Raw genomic sequence first — 23,888 nt, 5'->3', positions numbered from 1 at the left:
ATTCCGCTATATGCCAAAACTGCGAAATTTATTTTGATATTTTTGTGTAAAACTATGTACCTTTTAGTATTAAGATATATCTATTCATAAACCCTAAATGTGACTGATTGAATCGTTCTAAAGATGTCTTCACCACAGCGGAATTAGTAAAGTACGAAAAATACATTAGAGAGTTTATTTTTATGAGACATATTATTATTAGTATATAAGTAACTGAGACGTTACTAATATTATTAAGTTACAAAACAGCATATCGTTACTATTGCTATCCCACACAAACGGTGTATTCTTATTTTCTTTAAGATAATAGCAAACATCTCAATAATACTTATATACAAAGATCTACGCATAGATTTAAAGTATCGTAGAAATAAAGCGAACGGTTCGCCATCACAATTATTAATATTAGTTATTTAAATAAATACATAAACATAAGAGTTAAATAAAATCTTTTGATTTCGATGCCGGCCTTTTAAGAGGGGATTGATTCGGGATAACTTACGAGGAACAAAACGATGCAGGGTTGCAAGTGTATTCACTAAAAATATTTTTTATGATGTACTTGCAATATTAACTTTTAATATATAAATAATAACTTTTATTTTAACACTAGGCGTTATTGTCTTTTGTTATATATCTTTTTAAAAACAGTATTTTAATTAACTGACCACACAAAGACGTCACGCTCTGTAAAACATAACAACGTTAGAACGACAATTGAAGACTCGTATCAAGGCACGTTCAGTTGTAACTGTAAGTTTTAGTGTACTTACCGCAGTAAAGCTTGACCATCAAGTACATTGTGAACAGAAGGCGGCGAAGGCAAGTCAAGTCCACGGTAAAGAAACATGGATTCGCTCTCATCAGTCCCATCGGCTTCGCCTCCTGGACTGTTGCCAGTCCCCGCCAGCATTTGAAGTTCCACAACAGTCACTGAAACAAGATACCGTCTGACTTTTCGTTCTTTTATTTTAATCTACCTGACGCATCTATAAAGTTGTGCAAGGCCGGTAACTGCAGGATTTAACGTAAGGATTTTTCGCTTCTATTTGAGATTTAAGCAACCTCTTTTAGCCGAAAACTTTTTTTTCTGTAGTGTATTTAGTATCAGCATTGCACGGGTCGCTAGTACTTAATATAATTTAACGTTACTGAATCACTTATTAATCAGTGTGTAGAATACACGTATGGGTTAAATAGTATTTACAGTATAATGTTTTATACGAGCTGATGCTTTTCTCACACAACGAATAAGTATATATGTATAAAATATACAGGGACCAGTGCATTAAGCACATTGGTAAAATTTTATTATATAACTATTGTAATATTAATATGAAACCAAAAGTACTGGTTAAACGAAATATACGTTTTGTTTTCAGAAACATATCACGATAATAGAGCCTAATTGAAAGCGCAAATTTCAAATGCTACGCAAGTATTACCTATTCAATAGCTCACACCTGCACATAAGTATTCACGATACACTGTGTGAATCAGTGATGAATCCAGAGTAAATATTAGCCGTCACTGTAATAAACGTGACCTAGAAATACGTGTTACATTGTTTCATAGCTTGCATTGTGAAGTACAAATTGTATGAGTATAACGTAATAACTAACGGAGAAGAAAATATTCGAAATTAAACAATAAAGTTTCTACCATAATTTCTTTTATTTTTATTTGATTTTTAAACTAAAAATCAAATAAAATTGTACAAACTTTACACTGATACTATTATCATAGAACTTGAAAACTCTTCAGTAACGAAGACCGTACACTCGTAAGCTAATTAAGTGTGGTGGGTATTATTTGCATTTGCTACACAAACATCAAATTATTTGCATATATTTGACACAATGTTTGCTGAATCTCTTTTCAGCTATTTAGGCTGAGAACTCAAATGCTTGCGCAGACAGGATTGCAAGACTATTCGAGTCCTTACACACACAAGTTTTTAAAAACCCAAATTTCATTACTTAGAAATAAAGTTTTTTCCACCCTAACTGAGATTTTACTTCCGTACAGTCTTAACCAATGAAGCCAAGAACACATGTAGTTATCAAATCATTGAATACTTACAATAACTCAATGGTGATATGTCGATATCAGGTGCTAGTAAACGCGATGCGCAAGCGGCTCCACTATATACTAGTTCCATCTCTAAAGACACCAAGCCTTGACGTTGAGATGTAAATGGTGCGTCTTCGTAGCCGGCGCAGAGGCATCGGAAACCGAATCGGTTCTCGTCCGGCCTACGAAAGGATTAATAATTATGCGTATTTCACTTTTTCTAATTAAGTCTATCATAAAACTTGTTGCAACTGCTTTGTTGTTTTGTTTAAATAGCAGAATTTCTGAATAGGAATAAAATAATAATAATGCAGTTATACTTAAAAAAATTATATTAGCTTCGTATAGCATCGGTTTTAATTGTGCACCTGGAAATACAAAACCATTGGACCGGCCGGGATTTGAACGAGTTGTCTGCTTTCTTAAAAGTAATGAAAATCGTAAATATTAATAGCAACATTACTTACTCATCGTCGTTCTTATATTCGTTTAAATAGTCCGAAGCCGTTTCAAGAGAAAATATGACCTCGTTTCCAGGAATGAGGAGTCCTTTGTGAGGCCAATCAGCAGACCTACGTGAAATATAGACATTGATTTCAATAAAACTTATTCAGACCTGTTAGACGGGCAAATGAGCAGTGAGTATTTAAGGTTACTCGCGCTGCCACTGCTCATGCCGTTGCTAATGCCAATGTTGCATGTCGTTCGGTAAAAGAGGTAGAGCGTTTAGAAATCAAATTAAAATAATGATGCTTTATTATATTTAACTTTATTACTAAGAGTTCCACCATTACAATCCCATGTATCCCATGAATGAGACTTTATTGTGAGGAAAACAATTACTACCGAATGTTACTAATTTACTGTGATGTTTATTTTTAAAGAAATTCAAAAGTCTATAAAAAAATATTAATATTTGAACCTCTTAATACTATTTTTTAAAATAATTTATTACTTTATCATATTAATTTGTGTATGTGAAGCCAGGTTTTTTATTTATACCACAAATAAATAATGTAAGTCGTGTAAATATCATATAATCTTCCGCTTTCCAACATCGAACATGGTGATAAAATTGAGTTAATTCAATTACAGAAAACTCTGTGCTGAATTAAAAAACTAGCGTTTGGAAGGGGCAACTACAAAAATCAAGTTCAAAAGTGCAATTTTTCTAATTGGAATAGATCGTAATTTTCTTAGCTCAGTATTGCGTTATTGGCTTTGTAAATGCATATTTTTCATATTGTTAATCCTCCTAATAAAATCGGGATTTTACCCACGTCCTAGGTGGCGTACGAAACTTTCATATATTTTAATAAACTTAAACGTGACTATCCCTATTCATATCGTATGTTGCGACTTACATATTGGAAAGTTTGGGCGTAACGCTGACATAGGTGCAGTTATATTGCATGCAGGGCGCGTCTAAGCATCCTTCATCAAGCTCTTCTACCTCCCCCGTGTCTGAAGTTAGTTGAATAATCCTCTGCAATAACCCTTCAGTTAGAAAAAGCACACGCGACTTTAACATTTATGTATGTCTGTAAACTGTCTCAACTAACTATCTCATGCCAAGCCACGCGATACCTCACACGATCTAAATTTAATCAAAAAGTTTCTATTTTTGCTACAAATTAAGCTAAACCCAAGCAAAAATCCTAAAAACTGTCACCATTTTGTGTTTCAAGCCAAACTATTACGCGATCGTAACATTTTAAGCGTTATTCACAAGCGGTACTGGAAAACTTAGGACCTGCTTGCCATAGTAAAGATTCAAAACCTACACATGCAAATAGATATAAGAATCAAACTATAAAATCGTGTCATATAAAGATCATTATGTATTTAAATAAAATAACCAGTTTTCTTTTACCAATCGCAACTCATATTTAGTCTTAGTAAGGATATTAAAGACAGCTAAATACTTAGATAAAAAAAAGCTGGCCATTAATAAATTAACTAATTTTAATATTAGCTCTATGAACTCAGAAAATTATGAAATAAGCTAAATATAATTCTAAAGCTTTATAAATATAAATGACTACATACTATATACAAAGAAAGTCAAATAAATGAAGTGGTTAGGAAAAAACGGGGCATGTCAAGCAGGTCCCAATAAGGATAAATAATTGACTTACAACTCCCCACTATGTCTGTCAGTGAATGAAAGTGTCAGGAACAAATGCGTTGTGATGGACGATGCACTACCTGATATACCTTACGGAATGGTGGATCCGGGACTCTATACTCGCTAGAGCAGTGGCATCTGTGGCGAGGGGAGCCAGCTACTGCGTAAATTGTCAGATTGTCTTCAGGCTGAGCTGTTATACTCCTAGGATCCATTTCCAAAACTATCCAGGATACTTGGGATGGGAACAGTACCCTGGGGCAGATTATGATAGTTTAATTTTGCAGTATTTATTGACTATTTCATTGTGAATATCTTGCCTTATTTTAGGTAATTAATCCTAGAGTCTACGAAACCCCACGAAATCGCACTTGTAAATTTTGATACAAACTATAGACCACATCAAAGTAACCAAAATTGGAAGTCATTTTTATTTGATATTTTTATATATTATTACGCATTTAATTAATTAAATAGGATTTTTAAGTATTTTTTGGACATGCATCAGTGGGATAAAATATAGTTAATATTACGATGTGCTTTGTTTCATACCTCATATTGGAGACTGTTGCTTGTTTGTATGGATGGTCACTTTCTATCCATGTATAGTAATGGGTTGTTGTGGTAGTGCTTATCTCTTCCACGCTGGGAACCAGTAGGTTCATAGCCGACACATGTGGCAGCAATTTGTGTATTATTTCCAACAGGTGGATTACGCTCTACAAACAAAATTCATGGGATGGTTATAGCTTTTTAATTGTATACAAAGGAACGCTACTTTTAATCATGACTTTTTATTTTATGCACTAAAAGCTTCAGATACAAGATGAACATAGTCCTTTCAATTCTAAACAACCATTTATTAAAGTACTATATTTTTAGAATTTGTTATATATTTTATAATATTCCATAGATTAAATTAATTTTCCATTTTAAATTCCCATAATACTAGTTAAAATAAAACTTTTTTTGTTGGATGCAATGCATTTTCTAAATTTACTACAGTAATTTATTACATACAGATTAACGATTTTACCTTTGAATCGTCCAATCCCTCAAGATTAGCCAAGACATATGGAATCAAGGTATTTATGACAGGCGATTGTTGTAATACAAACGCATTTCTGCGCAAATCCTCTGTCGTTAACTCATTGCGTAGGGTGCAAAACAGATCGGCTCCTCGTTCTATTACCATTGAGGCAACTTTCAAAGTTATTGCTCTGAGAGCAGCCATTAATGTATCAGGATTCTCCGAAGAGTTTGTCGGTTTTGTAGTCCTAGAAAATATTAAAATTTAAGCTCTCTCTTGTTTAAAATCGCATGATTGATAACTTTTTTGGGTAATGAGGCTGTGTACATACATGAGTGATGTACTTGCGTACATCTACATATTATTAACCGCTATAAAAATAATGGCGCTAGAACTCTTTCTAGACCTCAGATTTCTGTATCTGTTACATGACATAACAGGCAAATAGGTATTTAGCCTTCTATGTCTGGGATCACGTGTCGAATTTTTGAGTGTAATAAAATCCGGATTTTTCACGATGCTTTTCTTCACCGTTCGAGCGAATCTTAAATGCACATAGAAAGATAGTCCATTGGTGAACAGCGGGAAATCGAACCTACGACCTCGGTCATGAGAGCCACACGCTGAAGCTACCACTCCTCATTCATCCGGTACTCATCAAAGAGAGTTAATTGTTTTTTTCATACCCATAATAAATGAGGCAGGGAATCTGTCCCCGAACCAGCGTAGTTCCGTTGAAGCTCAACGAACAAGATGTAAATGTGAATGTTGTACCATCAGGTCCCTTCACGGAGGATAATCCACTGTCACCGTTAGCAGTACGACCACCATTATTACAGAATCGTAAAGCATAGCGAAGATCTTCCTGTAAATACTCTTGTATTAATATAAACCGAAATTATTATTATTTTTTTAGTACAGAAGGCACACAGGTGGTGGACCTGATGTTAAGTGATACTGCCGCACATGGACACTCGCACTGCGAGTGTCCATGTGCGGCAGAAAGAAGAAGAAGAAGAAAAGAAGGCTGGCTCGCTGCCGGCATTTTAAGAAGTTATTGTTATGTATTAAAAAACGTTAAGAAATACGTGGTAAATCCCCAAAGTTAACTGCACACAAACGCTATTGTATTGTGTATACACACTAGACACTAGTCCATCTATACTACAGAACACATTAATAGTATACAAAAAACTGTAACAATTTTTAAAAATTTTCCGGAGATTTCAAATACAAACAATCATCACATGAGTTGAAATTTGATGTCATGCCCAAATATAAAACTGCCTTAGTAATGTTGCATGTGAGCAAAATATTGTTAAAATCGTTTAGTTTTATATTACAAATACTTACTTTTAAAGGTACAGGTCTATCGAATTTAATCTGTACCATATCATGTTGGCAGTCAGCAGCGGAAAATGAACCGTGAACGACCTCAACACTTATCCAGCAATGCGATGATCGCGCCTCTTCACTCACAGTCCGTAGCTACAAAAAAAACATTTTTATGGCAAATTGGAACGTGTATTAAGAAAATATTTTAAATTTTCTTAGAAGAAATAACATTTGTTTATAACAAATACAAATATTTTTATGAGGTGAATTAATCATACCCGAACATCGTGAAGCAATTCCAGGGTATACTCAAAGGTACCCGGGCCGCCATAGACACAAGCACCGACTAAGACAATACCCGGGCGGTCAATGTTAAAACAGATGGCATCCGGACTACCATTGCTAGTATTCCAGGAACGGCTCGGATTCACACGAATAAATCGTGATGGAGTAATAAGATGCTTTATTGCAGCTGTATCTGTGTCCTCCTGTAATCAAAAATTTCTCGTAAAACATAAAACAAATGTAAAATGTAATTAAGTTACACAAAATATGTATTTTTGGAGTTTAATTTCAAATAATAACGCCCATACAACAAACTATTTTAATTACAAAATTAATAATTCGTAATAATGAAGAATAAATTACCTTAATATTTTTTGAACTAAACGCCAATTCAGCGATTATTCTCACAATAAATTTGCAGCAGTAGTCAGCGAGTTTATCATTCTGCTGTATCTCGCCATGGTCGTGGGGCTGTCCACATTGCCGTGTCATCATCTGATCTTTAATTGGTAGCATTACCATATCCAGTAATTTCGGAATTATATCCAAAAGATGCCAGTCTGTATGATTGGACTTCCAAGCGGGATTATGTTGCTGTAAACAAAATACAATTTCTGAATATACTATATAATATATAAATAGCCTTTAGAAGATTACACCAGCCAGAGTTCAGAATCTCAGATGAGGTTTTATCATGAAAATTTTAATCCAAAAGTCAGAGGACAACCCTTAGTCGCGTCTACAGATTTCTGTACCGTACCGTGATATTTTTTTCATGGCAGGCATTTGTCAAGTGGGGCAAAACACTGCAGGGCTCTAAGTCGAATTGGTTACAAATACTTCAGTCAGTAGCGGGTTGCACAGAGATGGTGCGCGGAAATCATTGGATTCAAATAACGCTGAGGTATGGAATGTCGAGGTGATAAGGATGGAATTTCGTACTCTGCCTCGACGTCCCGGGATGAAAGATGTGAATGTGTGTGAATGTGTGTTAACTATTACAATAAATATTATCTTACCCTTGCTTCTCGATTAGCCCGCGGGGGAATCGGCGGTGGCTTCGGAGAATGTTGAGAATGTGCTGAACGGGGCACGGTGGCTGATTTACTTGGAACATCTTTTACCACCTGATGAAAATAAAATCACTATGTATAAATCACATCAATTACTCATCAAGGTAATTTAAGATTACCTTTATGAGTAATTGATTCGATTCTTACGCAAAATTCCTATTTTGCGTAGAAGGCGAGGACTGGTAAAAAAAATTCTGCCACATTCTCCCCTAGGTTCTGAATTTTTAGTCGAAATTTTTTTAGTTACAAGATAATGGTAAAGATATTCCACCAATAATATACTGGTCTGAGAAAGTAATTATTTCCAAACAAATAAAGAAATGAAAGTTTGCCACGTATATGATTTTCCTATATCTTTATGTGTTAATTGAAATAAATACAATAGTTCTATATGCCACTCACCCTACTTTCTTTCCTCATCTCATTAAGCATGATACAGCTTTGTGTAACGGGAACAATATATTGTAACACGTCACGAAGACTTCGAAACCCACACATTGCAGCACATGTAGATGTCAGTTCACGTATCTGTGAGGCTGGTACTATGCCATCCTGAAATTAGTATTATAATATTGGCTTGAAGTGAAATAAATTGATTAATTCTTTGTATAACCATGCATATAAAGAACTAGAGTTCGAATAGTATATGGCTCGAATTCTAGATTAAAAAAAACAGTTTCCAGCTGTCAATTTTTTATATGACGTTTCAAGTAAATTCTGTATCTAGTGTAAAAGTGACTTTCTAATTTATAAGAAAACCAGTGGTGCCGCCCTTTACGGTATTTATTTTTTCAAATATCATCTAAGCGTTCTGTTCCTGACACACACGGTCGACTTTTTGGGTTGTTTGTCGGTTACTTTACGATTTTAACGGTCGGAGCAAGTCCTATAAATTACGCCGGTTTAAACTTACCGAGACATTATATAGCAGCGAACATAGGTGATGCCATTTCAAAATCGGAGTCGGGAAAAACGCATGAAAGCATGCGGTCACGGTTTCATGGGCTTCCTTTAATATCGCATTTGTCATCTCTAAAGCGAATTGCACGTAACATACACGTTGGGACTTATTCCGGCCCGGCTTACGAGGCAACATAGAACAAGTGGGCGTTTGATCAGCCATGATCGCTTGGATCAAATTCCGAATGTCTGCTATTGTTTCAACATACGCCAGGTACTCTTGGGAATTGCGTTTCCTGTTATTCTGTGGATATATCTCATTGACATACGTCTTAACGAGCCTCAAGCACGCTCGAATCACGTACACCAAGCGCTTCTGGTGCTTCATAATTGTTAGTTTCTGGTAATTTATAGGTATTTGTCCGTTTGTATCCAGGAGTAACTCCTTGAATGTGCTCCAACTCCACTGAAGTAGTGTTATCAGGCATTTGAAGCAGGCAACTGTTACTTTTCTCGAGATGTTCTTTGAAAGAATAGTAACGGGTTCGCCGGGATCTTTGCGTCGTTTCGGCACATGTTCATGGTTAATTACGTTGTAAAGGAGGCAGGGTATTTGGCCCGCATTGACATCGGTTCCATTATTCGACTTCTTTGATGTCTTGAAGTGAAATCCAACATCATCATTAATAACGATCGCTTGGCCCGTTGAACCGCAATCTGATGACGGACCGTTAATGCACGTCCAGGCTACGTACCATCGTTGTGCCTAAATAATAATTTTAATAATTAGATAGAATATGCATTCAGGTAAATACATACTTAAGCAAACACAAAACTAAAATTTGTGATAGATGAATTGAGTGCAATAGTATAATTAAGGAAAATTTCTTCAAATAATTAAATGGATAACAATAGTTTTCTTGACTGAAAAAGATATTGAGTCCTTATTAATGAACTGAACGAACTTGTTTACAAAATTATTTCACCATTACTACTATATTATGCTCGTTTGATTTCTTTCCATAAATTAAAGTAGTAGTAGAAAAAATATAATTTGACAAGCATTAACGTACCGCAAGTACAATGGGCGTTTCAAATAGTATAGGAAATTTGTCTCTTGGTGCACATTCGTATGGAATTTCTCCGGTCTCTGCGAGAACATCTCCATCACCTTCCTGATCTCCTCCTTCCGTGCCGATATCAATTAGTTTAATTTTGGCCGTATACTCTCCACGCCCACCAAAGAGACCATAACCACCTGAAAATTAATAAAAAATATGATTGCAAAAAAATAAGCGTGGGTAAGTTAACTAGTTAAGTTACATATAAGAAGTATGAACAAAATGTAAACAGTCATTACACTTGAAGCCACCTTCAGTTCTTACCACACTTATAAATTGTATTTTAACATTCCCTTTTCCGATACTGTCCGAAAACATAGAGTCATTAAGATATATGAACCCTTAGATAAGCCAAGTTTGTTTTTGTTGGCCCCTAATTTAATTTATAAACCTATAAAGTCAGTTCCTACCCAGCTTTAAATAAAGAGTTTTATTTAAACATCTCCATAGAGTAACCGCTACTTAACTTAATACGTTTTACTGTTTAGAATACGGGAGAAAATGCACAATTTTAAATCTTAATTTATTTTAGGGGGTATCTAGATGCTTATTTCTTTAATTGTATTAGTTGAAACACTCACGCTAAGCCAAATTTAGCACTGACTTAAAAAAATATTTTAGATTTTAGGGGGGAAGTGGACAAAAGACATTCCGTTCGTGAATAATTAAACTAAGAAAAAAATGTTTTATTAAATCAATTACTATGTTACGACAGTTACCGAGTAAGATGTCAGTGTCGCTCATAAAACGGATTGCTTCAATAGAATGTCCTGAGTAACCCCAACCACCGCCGTGACTTTCGAAGCGATTGACCGTTAAGTAATCCTCTCTCAGCGGCGAAATGGGCATCGATAAGCTGTCTCTCTTACACTCCACTTGCGACAGCCTAAAAAATTAAGTAAGAAGAAGAAGGATATAAAACATATCTATGCCTTGGCTGAATTTCATTTATTGGTCCAAAGAAAATGTTTCTACTTAAACCCAGAAGACCTGTTTTTTATGTACCCTTTATTCATTCGAAGCCGGGCTATAAATTATACAAAAATTTATATAAAACGTAATGTTAGACTTGTAATACAAAATAAACGTCTTGACTAACCTGTTGTCATGTGCATATAACAGGGAATCTAAACATCCAAGTAAATGTAGAGCTGCGTGTATTCTTGTAACGGAGCAATCTTTGGCGCAAGGCAAAGCAAGATCTTGGTTTAGAATTGATATATTAGCGATGGCAACACCATCTGCTGGGCGATCATCACTGTTACTGATCCATTCAAAATTTTCGAGGTTTTTAAATTCTTCTAGCCTACGCATTATACCATAATGGGGATATTCAAAGTCCATGTCATTTATGAAGCCTTCAGGGTCATTTTTGCAGCATCTTTGCAGTTTATGCGCGTCAAAGGCCTGTATGTTGTAAGATTTCATCACTCTCATTTGGGGCTGGTAACACCATAATACGTCATACAAAGGATCGAGACAGGCTAAAGTGTTGACAAAGTCCACTTGTTCAGGACCAGACCATGGGTAACAGGAGCCATCGCTTTTACAGATTGTTACGCACTTGAATGTATGTTCCGGTCTATTGGGCAGTATAACTGAAAAAAGCCATATGATAATTAATATCTATATTAAAATACCTTTATTTAAGACGATTAAAAATAGCGTGAAGATTGAATAAACTACAAATGAAATTATTTTATGCCCGTTTCAATTAGTCAACTCTGGAGTATATCCAAAAAAACTTGACGGCGTAGTTTTTCAACTAGTTCGAATTCGAACATCGCAAAGTATTGATTTTTTTTTAACAAATGTCCTGCAATCTGTACAAGATTGTAATTTCGGCTTGTGATGCGGCTGAAAAAGCTAAAGTCTGCAAATACAGGGGTCTAGGCTCTGAATATGATTTTGTCCCATTCGGTGTCGAGACCCTTGGTCCGTGGGGTCCTAGCGCATTAAAGCTTTTTAGGGAATTATCCAAAAGGTTAGTCGACATCACAGGAGAACGAAGAGCTGGCAGCTACCTCGCACAAAGAATTAGTCTAGCTATTCAAAGAGGGAACGCTGCTAGTATCTTCGGAACCTTGCCTAAAGGGACTCCTTTTAATAATATTTTTTAATAATTAAATTTAAAGGTTAGTTATTAGATATATTTTTAGTTTGTAATTGTATATTAATATAATAAATATTATTGACGTGTATGTGTGTTAAATTTGTGATCAAATATTCTTGTATTTTTTAGGCATAGGTACATACTAGTTTTATTTTTTGTTTTATCTGTACAATACAATAATGTAGGCATCGATTTTTTTTAAATTAAGGTTTAAATATACATAGGAACTTACTTATGGTGTTTTTATTTGCCGTTATCGTTGCGCTGAATAGTGTATCTGTTTTTAACACAGCTTGCGAAACCTGAAACATACAACCAACGTTCGGATTCATCAATGGTTATAGAGCCCCTTGTAGGCCTTAGCCTCCTCAATTACACTTCGCCATCGCAATCTATCTAGTGATTCCTGCGTCCAATTGCGAACCCCTACCAACTAACTACGCAGCCTCGGTCTACCGGGTTTTCTTTTGGCAACGGGTTGTGAGTTTAGAAAGAACCTTGGGGTTCTGACGTTTCTGACAGTTCTGATTATAAACGATAAATTAACGAATTCAAAAAAATAAGACATAATCTACATAACCCATCGCAACTGCAACAACCTTAAAACCGGTAAATAACAAACATATTAAAGGAAGATTTTAAAGTACCTGTACAAAAGTTTGATCTCCAGATGCGGAGACCGAAACTGCTTTGCAATTATATTTGGGGCCTAATCGCGGTACTCTTCCAGGGGTCGCGTACCAAATCGGGCATCTATCAGTTCTTGGTTCCTCAATACGTGGCCGGCCTAACGCACCTTTCTGTAAAGGAAATTATAAAAATAGTATCTACGCATTTTCAATATTTACGATAGCCTCAAAATAGTAACACTGCTTTATAATGGAGTATGCGCCGATTTTTGATTGAGGATTTTTCGTATTTTAAATTTTTCGTATTTAGATATTTAATTATATCGATGACACTTAATAAATTAGGGTGAAAAATCATTTTCAAAGAAAGAAAATAATTATTTTTAATGCCAACACGAAATCCCTTTTTATCATATATATATGATTTTTTTAGGTATTATTTGATCGGGTAAATGGGTAAACTAGCGTAAAGTTGTCTTAGCAGTTACAACTTTAAGAAAATACCTGGTAATTTCCAAATGTATATAACTCCCCGTCCCTGGTCAAAACGGCGGTATGATTACTGCCAGCCGCGATAGCTGAAGCCCTAGGAACCCTGACGCGTATGATTCTGTGATGGGGTGAAGTATCCCCTGCACCCAAAGCACCAAACTGATTCGAACCAAAGGTTAGAATGTCACCTGCGAATAAAAATGTGGTGTTCATTTCAGTCTTATCCAAAATATCTGGGAATAGCCAAGATCCTAAACCATATAATAATTAAATGTAGTAATATTATTACCACAAATAACTGATATAGTATGAGTAGCAGATATCGTGAATAATGTTATGTTAATTAAATAGAAAAGTTTAATATTCTCACCCATATGAGTCATCAAAACTGTATGATGTAGGCCGCAAGCTATCGCTTCAATCTTATGCCCTCCGGGTAAAGGTATACGCGCTGGTGACAAGCTACTCCCTTTGAACCCAGCATCTTTCTCACCCTCATCTTTGGAACAATGAGCTTCATACTGCATGTATTTTATTTCATCGTCTACAACTTGTTCGGATGCTGTAATGTTTAAAATTAGGCATTAAATACATTCACTTTTTTGTTTTACATATCCTCAAGCACTCGTTGAAATAAAAAAGTACACTTATGAACGTCAAATGACCAACAAAACAACGTGAAATAATAGAGATTTACCATATACATATATAAATAAATTATATATACGCGCCAAGCGCTTGCCTTTACTACAGTAGCCGTACAAAGTAAAAATACATTTTTCTATAAAATATTAGCAAGACTATCGCGCATTAGCAAATCGCAGCTCATTGTACGCGGAAGACTTTAAAGACATTTTATAACACTTTAAAATAAAGATTCTACTACTACTTCTAATGATACACCAAGGTAGAAAAAGTACTGAATGCAACAACAATTCTACATAATTAGACTGCTAGAGATTCTTGGCTAAAGAAATAAAAATGTGGTGAAAGAAAACAAAGTTGAACTATTGTTACAAGAACTGTTACTGAACGCGAAGCTAGCTTCATATTTGATCTTTAAATCGTTATATTCATGAGCCATACATTTTATAGCGTAGATGGTGCCTCCACAAACATCTACGACTTCTTGTTAACAGGACTTTAAAATCACATACAAAAAGATTTCACATATACTAGAAATTAAAATTTCTGAAATACAGAGAACAAACAACAACAGAGCTACTCGCGTTAATAACAATAATAGCAAAGCTGAAACTTACTACTAGCGATATCATATACTGATATATCGTCCTCACTATCGGGTATACGATCGCGAGTCATAGCAGCAACCTCCGCGCAACGGCGGCAAATGCCACACGTACTACAACCACTCTCACCTTCACCGCACCCGCATTTTCTAAATGAAATAAAAGAAATATATTTTCAGAGCAAAATTTTTGTCAATTAAACTTGTTCTTATTAAGATATACTTCGATTTGTATTCAATAAGTTTAAAGTTATTGAATCTGTAATTTCATAGCATTTTTTTTATTATAAACTTTTACAACCAAATGAGAATCGTGTTTTTAAGTAGTCTCGACTGTTCTAAAATGGAAATCGAAATACGGCTGCTATAAATGGCCAAAAAATATGAAAGTTTTGTTACATAAAAGCATATTTATAGACAAATATGTATACTCACTCTCCAGGGATTCGGTTCGGCAAGGCTGCACAACTACAGTTCCCAGCGAAACCAGTGCATTCCCGACAATTAACGCAAATGCGACAATAATCAGTCAACCAAGTATGTTGATCGCTGCAAATATTTGGCTCGTCTCTTGACGACGATTTACGTGGTGGATATGGTTCTGAAATAAATTTAAGACGCTACTTATAATTTCAGTTTTTAATACAGGTCGGTCGCTTTTCATCATTAAGCTTTTTCGCAAACATTTTATTGCGCACTAGAACTAATATTTGAATTACAATTTAGTGGTCCTACCAAAGTAAAGACGAGCACAATCGCAAATATGACATTTTAAATATACGTATCACTCAATATCAGGTCTGAGTTCAAACAGGTAGCTTTTATTATAAGATTTACATATGTATTTATGATTTGTCAGGAAAGAAATGACGGAAAGCGGAGATGAAAAATTTACAAATCAGTTATGTTTCATTCAGTTTGAAAATAATATAAGTAGAAACGTTAAGTCAAACAAAAAGTTTTTTAATAAAATCGATAGCCATTAAAACAATAATTATCTTAACACAAAACTTACTTTCTTTTGTGTAACCAAATTCTCGTCCGCATTGTCCTTTATTATTGATACCAAAACTATAAACCTGACCCAAGTTTGTTAATGCCACTGCATGAGCCTTTCCTAAGGCAACCTAAAAATAAAATAATATTTCTTATTAAAGTAAAGTAAGATATAAAATAATTATTTTACGTATAAATAACATGTATGTATAAATAATATCAGTAATATGTTCGACATGAAACCTCCAAAATGGATCAAAATTATTTGTTTCAGTTAAAACGTTGGATACCATTTTATGCGATATACTTACATGTTACTTTATACGTACCACTACCACCGCTTTTTTTTGAGCTTACCATCAGTACGATAACCACAGAAAAATGAAATTAGGTTGAAAAGACTTTTGTTCAAATTTCGGAGTCGAAACGAGTACAAAAATTTCATTTTCCGTACCAAGAGACATAATTTACGCTTACGGTCTGCGACGCTGAGTCTACGCGTCCTTCCCAAATAACTGCAAATGAAAGGTAAAAATACCTGTACGATCCTTTCGTGCCTCAAACCGGTCACTATTCCAGCAGAATCGCAATGCTGTGTGTCTTTTCCAAACATAAGGACAACTCCTTGTCGAGTAACCAGGGCAGTAGAACCATAGTTGCAAGCGGCGTATACTATGTAGAAATTCTCTGCCTGCAAAATGAAGCAAGCAATTTATATTCGAATGTGCTTTAAAAATATTGTTTTTTAACCCGTTTCCGGGTCTGTTTCAAGTACCAGTGTAATCCTAATTTTATATAAAATAAAAGACAAGCGACAGTAGCACAGAAAATTCTAGAGAGTTAGAAAATCAAGAATCAAAAGATCTTTCTAACTCAGAAACATTTGATCGAAATTTAAATGCTTACCTTAGCTATTTTCTTAGGACGGCTAGGTTTAGGTGATCGTCTCTTGTTTCCATCACCGTCTTCGCCGCGTCGTGCGATGCCGGTGAATAGAGCCGAACCATTGTCAAGAACCAGTATGGCGTGGACGCCTTCATGACCAACAGCGACCTATACAGAATTTTATATAAAAATACCAGTAACAACCCTTTGTCTTGACCTCGGCTACTAATATTTACACAAAAAATTGTATAAACACAAATAATAAACCTTTAAACTATTTTTGGTTTAAATAATTTTATAGAGTCGACGTAAGTTATGGCGTAGTTGCAGGGACCGAAGTTTTAAAGTGTCTTTGGTAAATTCGTAATTAATAATAACAATCATGAGTTGTAAGAATGCTCATCGATTTATGGACACTACAGATTATTGTTGTCGACTTGATGTGGAAATAAATTGTTAACTGCGCTACTATCACAGAACCCCATTCATATAACTTATATCAAACAGCGCCCTTTAACAAGCGGCCCGGAAATTCAGCCATTTGATCAAACAACTAGGCAACGATAAAGATTCAATACTTGCCTAGCCTGTTCATTTCAATTTAGTTCAACATTCTGCCACTTGTTCCAAAATATGGCGTCGCTCATGACATCCAAATTAATGTATGTATAACATGTTACATTTAAAATTAAATAAAGATTATTTATGACAGGTTTCATTTTTTTTATTTCTATCACATGGTCATTATATTGGTGTAGCATAGCCAACCAGTTTTTAAATGTTGTAGCAAACGCGACGCGTGAATACTCAGGTCGCTAGTTAGATGGCTGTATGTGTAAAGATGCTAGTCTGTTAATTGAACGGCTTATTAAGCTAGTTAACTGCGACATATATATGACGTAATCAATTACCTGTATCACTCTGGTCTTTCTAACTTTTGGTTGATCATTCCTGATAAATACTGTTTCTTTCATAAGCGTCCAGCGTCCAATGTAAGATGATGACACTTTATAACCCAGGCTGGTTGCTTTTCCAGTATAATAAACCTAGAAATAAATGTTTTTTTTTAATGTAATTAAATTGATTCAAGCTATTACATCTTCAAAATTTTGTAACGTTATTTTTATTTATTTGACGTTAATTTTAATTAAACATTTAGCCGAAATAGATAACGCAATATATACGAAGTGCATTATGTACTAACAAAGACAATGTACTAATAATTCGCTTGTTTACGTGTGTGTGTGAGAATGTGCAAAGTGGTGTCGTATATCTTAAAAGAGTTGTATACTTTTGACTAAAGTTCATTGGTTTTTTAATACTTCGGTAGCTTAAGGGCATTTGATAATACACAATCTGTAGCGTAGGTACTCCCGTGGCCATGACAACGCTCAAAAGTTATTGTTAAGTGAATTTCACAGGACAACAGTTGATCTGTCTCAACACGTATGGTATTCTCAGGTTGGAAGCGCAACTTCTTTATACAAGTAGAAAACATTTGAATTAAACATATTTTTTGTACATATCTTACATTATTCACATAACGAATCGTTTCAACAATCATCGAGTGGGACTCTTGAGAAAATAATGTAACAATTTATTTTATACGGATTCTTACTTTTCCTGAAGCTGTAGTAAGTAATCCAAAATCTTGTCCAGCGCTTATTGCAATTAGTGGATCATCTTCGTTATCGTCAAGCTGAATAGCAACTGGTGCATCAAGGTCGGTAATTCTTCTAGAAATTCCGTCTTCATATGGAGCTCGGCCAAGAATCAAAGAAGTTCGCCTAAGGAGATGAACATTAAGCTCCTTGACAGATTCTACAATTCTCGAATTTCCCTCTATACGGCTGTTGCAAGTCGAATCCAAGTCATAGAATTTAATGGTTAGATTGTCCTGGAATATGAATACATAAGTATTTATTAAATTATTTTAATTACTTTGATTAATAATAAAGATATTAAATTAAACTGTATTCTAAACATATATAATGGTTTTAGTTTTAATAATAAATAAAAAAGTCAGTGGCGTAGCAAAGAGGGGAGGGCGGGGGCGGTCTGCAGCGGTTGTCACCTTTTTTGGGGTGACACCTATCCGGTCTCTCAACTTTAAGACCAATTAAATATACAAACAAAAAAATCGCAAGCATAAACATTTATTTTTTCAGGAATTCTTCCACTAGCACTAGCCCTGCTCTATTTAGAATTCGGGGATTCCCGCAAAAGAGCCTGACGCTGTCATGGGGGATTCTCGCGATCTTTTAATAAATGATTTATGTCCTGTCTCATATAAAATTTATTGCTTTATACTTTCGATAGGGTGACACCACCAACATCCGCACCGGGTACCATCCAAGATAGCTACGCGACTGAATAAAGTTCTTCAATTTCTTTGAGTCGATAAAAAATAACGAAGAATTTCATATAGTGAACAATCAATTAATTGGAAGAGAAAAACGCCATCGATTTCAATACTTTAAATTCTATAAAAAAAGTTTTAAGTGTTTAATAAGTACGCATATAGTTTCATACGTTCGCTTTCATTTTCAATATCATCCAGCACTTTATTTTTTTTTTTCATTTTAAGTATACTTACAAAATTGGTAAGTAATACTAATCCCAATCGATTAGAGTCAGAAAACACTGCGGATTTTGGTTCAATCGCAATTGGTGTCCCAGGTTCTAGATGTAGCACACATTTAACTTCAAATGTCTCCTTATCTATCTCATAAATATCCGTTTTCTTCCGTCCAATTCTCACGTATAACTTATCCTTAAATGAAATAACAAATCTTCATATATTTAGAATGAAAAAGTATATTTTTTAAGGTACACGTTATTTTGCAATTAATTTATTATAAAATGTAAACGGACATTATAAATAGTTAACAAAATAAAGTTAAAATTGAATGCATAAACTAACCAAAGGTTGACGTTACAGGGTTTATACTATATAACTTATTAAGAACAAAATAATTAAAAACATACCTTACAAAATCCCAGCCATCCATGTCGGTCAGATGCAAAGAAATCTGGCTTGTATAAATACACATGCTGCCGTATAGAATTGCCATACCCAGATCCGATTTTCAAAAGACCCCTGGACGTAAATACATACAAGAAGCAACCGTCAGATACAAGGGAACGTATTACAAGTTCTTGGGGTCCAGTAATCAACTGTGCTGGTAAATCTACTGGGAAGCTGTTCACCAGACATTGATGGGGTACCCCATAGTCCAACCAAAGGTTTCTTGATGGTGATCCTAGTATGACAGACTGCACACTCCGTTGCAACATTGTCAAATTCATTGGAACCTAGAAGTTAAATAGAGTTAAACTTGTTTTAATAAAATTTCCTATATATAATTATCAATTATCATGAATATTCTATTATATATATTTTATAATAGAATATTAATGAGAATTGCCACATTATATAAGTCGCAGCCAACCAGCTTAATTAGCTTAATTAACAGCCTAGTCGGCGGCGTTTAACTAGCGGCCTAAAAGATGTTCAGTGAGTTGATCAAACAGCTAGTGACTTGGATCTGACGCGGCCAAGTAGCTCTTAATTAGCCGTTCAATTAACAGCCTAGCCGGCGCAGTTTAACTAGCAGCCTAAAAGATGTTCAGCGAGTTGATCAAACAGCTAGTGACTTGGATCTGACGCAGCCAGGTAGCGGCCGGAATGATATTGCCGTGCTATTTAGTTAAAAGGCTAGGCTGTTAATTGAACGGCTAATTTAGCTAGTTGGCTGCAACATATATATTACGTTACACGTGAGTTTTCAGTCGCCAGTCTGCAGTGTTTTGTTTAAAGTTAAACTAATTCCCATATTAAGTGTGTAGTATTCAGGAAGAGTTGAACTAATTGGCTTCCTATATTACACATGTGGTGGTAGTAGTAGTCAGCAAGAGTTTGTAGTTGAACGAATTAGCTGCCCATATTAAACATGTTGTAGTAGTCAGCAAGAGTTTGTAGATGAACTAATTGTCTTTCCATATTATGTGTGTAGTAGTAGTAGTCGGTAAGAGTTTGTCGTTGAACTAATAAAAAAAATAGTGAAATTATTTTGTATTGGTTTTTACCTGAATATATTGATCAGATAAACTTGGAGAAACCATGATGAGACATTTTACAGTGTTAAGAATGAGTTCTGCTTCACCCTTTGCGACAGAAAGGGCAATGAGACAGGAACTGCTGATAGATGTAAGTGCAGTTGGGATTTCTGGTCTTCCAGAGGCTCCAATACCACTAGTTATTTCAACCAGTATATCATGAAGGTTTGATATTATCTGTTTAAAGAAACAAAATAATTTTATTAACTGTTTTAATTCTATGTTAAGTGTTAATCTGTTAACGTATAAAAAAAATAATGGGTCTAGGGACACATAAAGTAAGAAAGGGTCTCATATATTACTATTAAGAACAATAGTTCTTACATATAAAAAATCCTTTACCTCAAAATAAATAAAATTGAATTACCTCAGAATTTTCATGGGATAAATCTTCAGGGGCATGTGATTGCAGTACGTCAAGCAAAGCCCGAAGTGCAGATTCACACAAACTGGTATCTTTAAACCTTGCTTGATCAATTAGACTAAAAACAGTACGAAGACCAATTCCTGTAATCTAAAACAAAGCACAAATTTATAATTATGGATAATAGCACAAGTTAATATCATTCCCGAACCTGGCTGGTTCCCGTGGGGAATTAGACCGAAACCCTAAAAGATTGGAGGAGGTCTTTGCCACCTGGTAAATGGACAGGAAAATATGGAAAAAAGGAACACTTTACGAAAAAAAATAAAGAATACGCTGTCATGTCCGATAAAAGGCTATTATATTAAATATGTAACAATGATGACAATTAACTAAACATACTTTTGGTAATTTAATGTTTGCAACTTGATTTTGATCATCATTATCACTTTCATCAGATAAATCAGCTACTGATCCTTGTAGATGTCTCCAACGGGACAGAATAGACTTTCGGACGGTAGCATAAACTGCAAATTGCGATGGATTGCCAAGTAAAGCTGGAGCAAAACATATGGCAAATGCATTTGGTCCTTTAGATCTCCGTGACCTATCTTTTCTTATACCCCTCCTACCAGTTCGTCTGTCCAATTTTCTGAAAATTAAATATGGAACATTAAGTACATGAAACAGATCAATTATATTTGACTTTAGTTTTTATGGTACCTATTTCCACTCCAACATAGGGATCGAAAGTATTTCCGATAATTTTCTGGCTCCATGCATCTTATCTCTGCCATTTGATTCTTCTGAGCCATGATGGACGAAGATCTGAAAGCAATATCTCTTTTAAGTCTTGTGGAGAAAAAGAATTTTTAATTTAGAATTCTAGGCCAATTAGCGTGTAAGCAGATTTTTAATATATTTTTGGTGACTACAAATAATATAATAAATTATACAAAAATGTCTTAAATACTTTTTAATTTTGTATTAAAATAACGATGAAACATTTTATTTTAATAAATAAACCAATAAAGGACAATACTTTTATGTTATAAATATAACAGCACAGCATTCGCAAATTACTTAAACGCAAAGATGTCATACTAGATTCATTATAATATCGCAAATGGTTATAGAGTAAATATATAGCATCTCTAATATACAAAAAAAAATCGCGCATGCATTTGACCATTTTGAATTAAATAAATAAATGTCTGCACAAGTTCAAGTCAGACTTTATATTTAAATAAATTATCAGCCACATATGTATGAGTATAAAATTCAGGAGCGGCAATATATATTATGTAACGTGTTATTACAATATATACTTATAATAAATTACCTGAATTGCTAAGTAAATCCAGTTAAATTCATCTTTATTCCATGAACGTACCACATAAACTACGAATAATTATTGAGTCGGCGATTCTCACCCCACTCAGCAGCGGCGGGCCGTGAGGGAACAGCTTTCGAAAATCAATACTAAATTGACACAATAGCGAACAGGGTGACCAACATGAAAACCTCCTAAATATTAATGTAAATTTTGACTTATCGTGTCCGATTAAAAAACAAATACTACTGTCAAGAAACAACAATATAATTGTAAATGTAAATAATTTAATGATAATAACTTGTACAACTCAATACTCTCCGTGCATGTTAAACAAAAAGGAGAAGGTGAGCTTTGTATTGTTGACTATTTTTTTTAAATTTACAATACAAAACTATTCACTGAATTTACTTATCTCAGTTAATACGCCTCAATCTACAAATTGATGTTTCCCATAATCAACGCTTATAATAAGAGCAGCAGAATTTAATAGATGCATTGGTCACACTGTTTGATATTGGGCAATATTTTTATGAATTCAGTAATCAGTATAGAATTTCTAAATATAGAAATCCTAAAATAGGTTTCATTTAATTAATATTATCCTCCTTACCTTACTTCATTGAAAAATAGTCAGTATTCATTATTACTCTATATAAAGCTCTACTCTAATCGTTTTTCTCATTCCTATAAATGAATTAATTACTTGCGTGCGAAAAGGGTGCAATTGCTGAGAAAAAAATCGAGATTTATTCATCATGCTGCTGACACAAATTTAAACTAAAACTGCAGCTGCGTTTCCCGCGAACTTCGTTTCTCCTTAATGCATAGTCTGCCTTTTTAGTACACACCAACATGCAACATGTTACTGAGCTACCCTAGTGACAAACCTCGGAGTCCTGAACTATCGTACAGGGTAGATAAAAAATTAAGGGTCGTATGGATGTTTTATGCTGTATCATAAAATCAAACAATTTTGTCACTGGGTGGACACTGAATATGCATAATAAATTTCATAAGAATCGGAAGAGCCGTTTTGGAGGAGTATGGCAACATTGTTACACGAGAATTTTATATATAATATAGAGATTATGTCGCAATAATGTAATTTCCTACGTCACTGTAAAATGTGAATTTAAATAATTTTTCTAATAAAAACGATTTTTGTTTACCTTAAAATTCGGTAAAGTTATGTAAAATTTATATGTTACAGAAATATATATATTTTAAAATCTCTAAATTGTACTATCCCATATGTCTATCGTTTATGGATCCTATTTTAACTTTTTATTGTAATTGATTTTGTAGAATATATTATACCAATTGAAGAATTTTGTGAGCTAAAGTAAAGTAAACATTATTGCGTTTATTAATCAATAATATATATTTTTGTACAAAGTCACCAATGACAACATATATTATTTCTAGGAATATCAAGTTATAATAAATTTGCCCAGCAACAAAATAATGATCAATACCATGCGCGCGTTTATATGGTGGAATTGAAACTAACGTGGGAAGAATCGCCGGGACCGGCAAGTACCTACTCACAACGAGTACTTGGCAGTCTTTGCTTCTTCCTACTGCTCACACATTTCTTAACTTAAAGAAAGACGTTAAATGACGCCTTGATGAAGATGACTTTTAGGTTTTTTCCAACTTCAGATCCTATTGTAGAGATATCCATACAATTGCCTCACGCTTGTTGGATATTTAGCATCGACATCTCGTTATCGGCTTCAAATTCTTGTTTGAATATCTTA

The 23,888-nt window shown here is 34.5% G+C and overlaps 1 protein-coding gene and 1 long non-coding RNA gene across 2 annotated transcripts; both read right to left on the bottom strand.

The window, feature by feature from the left end:
- Positions 1-680: 680 nt before the first annotated feature.
- On the bottom strand, positions 681-20,723 carry LOC111000813 (E3 ubiquitin-protein ligase highwire-like). The gene is made up of 33 exons (XM_045634206.1): positions 20,700-20,723; positions 20,399-20,605; positions 19,298-19,624; positions 18,906-19,082; positions 17,928-18,206; positions 17,221-17,355; positions 16,331-16,477; positions 15,963-16,115; positions 15,444-15,555; positions 14,864-15,029; positions 14,442-14,578; positions 13,550-13,741; positions 13,192-13,367; positions 12,706-12,858; positions 12,291-12,360; positions 11,045-11,543; positions 10,665-10,831; positions 9,898-10,082; positions 8,838-9,590; positions 8,327-8,476; positions 7,871-7,978; positions 7,215-7,445; positions 6,845-7,054; positions 6,585-6,719; positions 5,918-6,096; positions 5,238-5,478; positions 4,754-4,920; positions 4,291-4,456; positions 3,438-3,559; positions 2,541-2,645; positions 2,083-2,255; positions 774-933; positions 681-687 (listed from the first exon to the last, which is right to left on the bottom strand). Exons 1-33 carry the CDS (start codon positions 20,721-20,723, stop codon positions 681-683), a joined length of 6,213 nt encoding a protein of 2,070 aa, XP_045490162.1.
- An 82-nt stretch (positions 20,724-20,805) lies between these two features.
- Positions 20,806-22,231, bottom strand: LOC123690590. The gene is made up of 4 exons (XR_006751196.1): positions 22,135-22,231; positions 21,516-21,620; positions 21,195-21,444; positions 20,806-20,942 (listed from the first exon to the last, which is right to left on the bottom strand). It is a non-coding gene; the product is annotated as an uncharacterized LOC123690590 (long non-coding RNA).
- Between the last annotated feature and the right edge of the window lie 1,657 nt (positions 22,232-23,888).

This window comes from Pieris rapae, chromosome Z, assembly GCF_905147795.1.
Source record: "Pieris rapae chromosome Z, ilPieRapa1.1, whole genome shotgun sequence".
Taxonomy (NCBI): Eukaryota; Metazoa; Arthropoda; class Insecta; order Lepidoptera; family Pieridae; genus Pieris; species Pieris rapae.
The sequence above is the reverse complement of the archived record's forward strand: the minus strand, read 5'-3'. Positions and strand labels throughout refer to the sequence as shown.

Excerpts from the sequence above, each read along its gene's own strand:
- LOC111000813 (XM_045634206.1), bottom strand. The coding sequence starts at position 20,723 with ATGAGACCCTTTCTTACTTTATGT. Across the intron at positions 6,720-6,844 it reads AATTGCTTCACGATGTTCGG|CTACGGACTGTGAGTGAAGA; the intron begins GTATGATTAATT and ends TTTTTTTTGTAG. Across the intron at positions 934-2,082 it reads CATATCACCATTGAGTTATT|TGACTGTTGTGGAACTTCAA; the intron begins GTAAGTATTCAA and ends ATCTTGTTTCAG.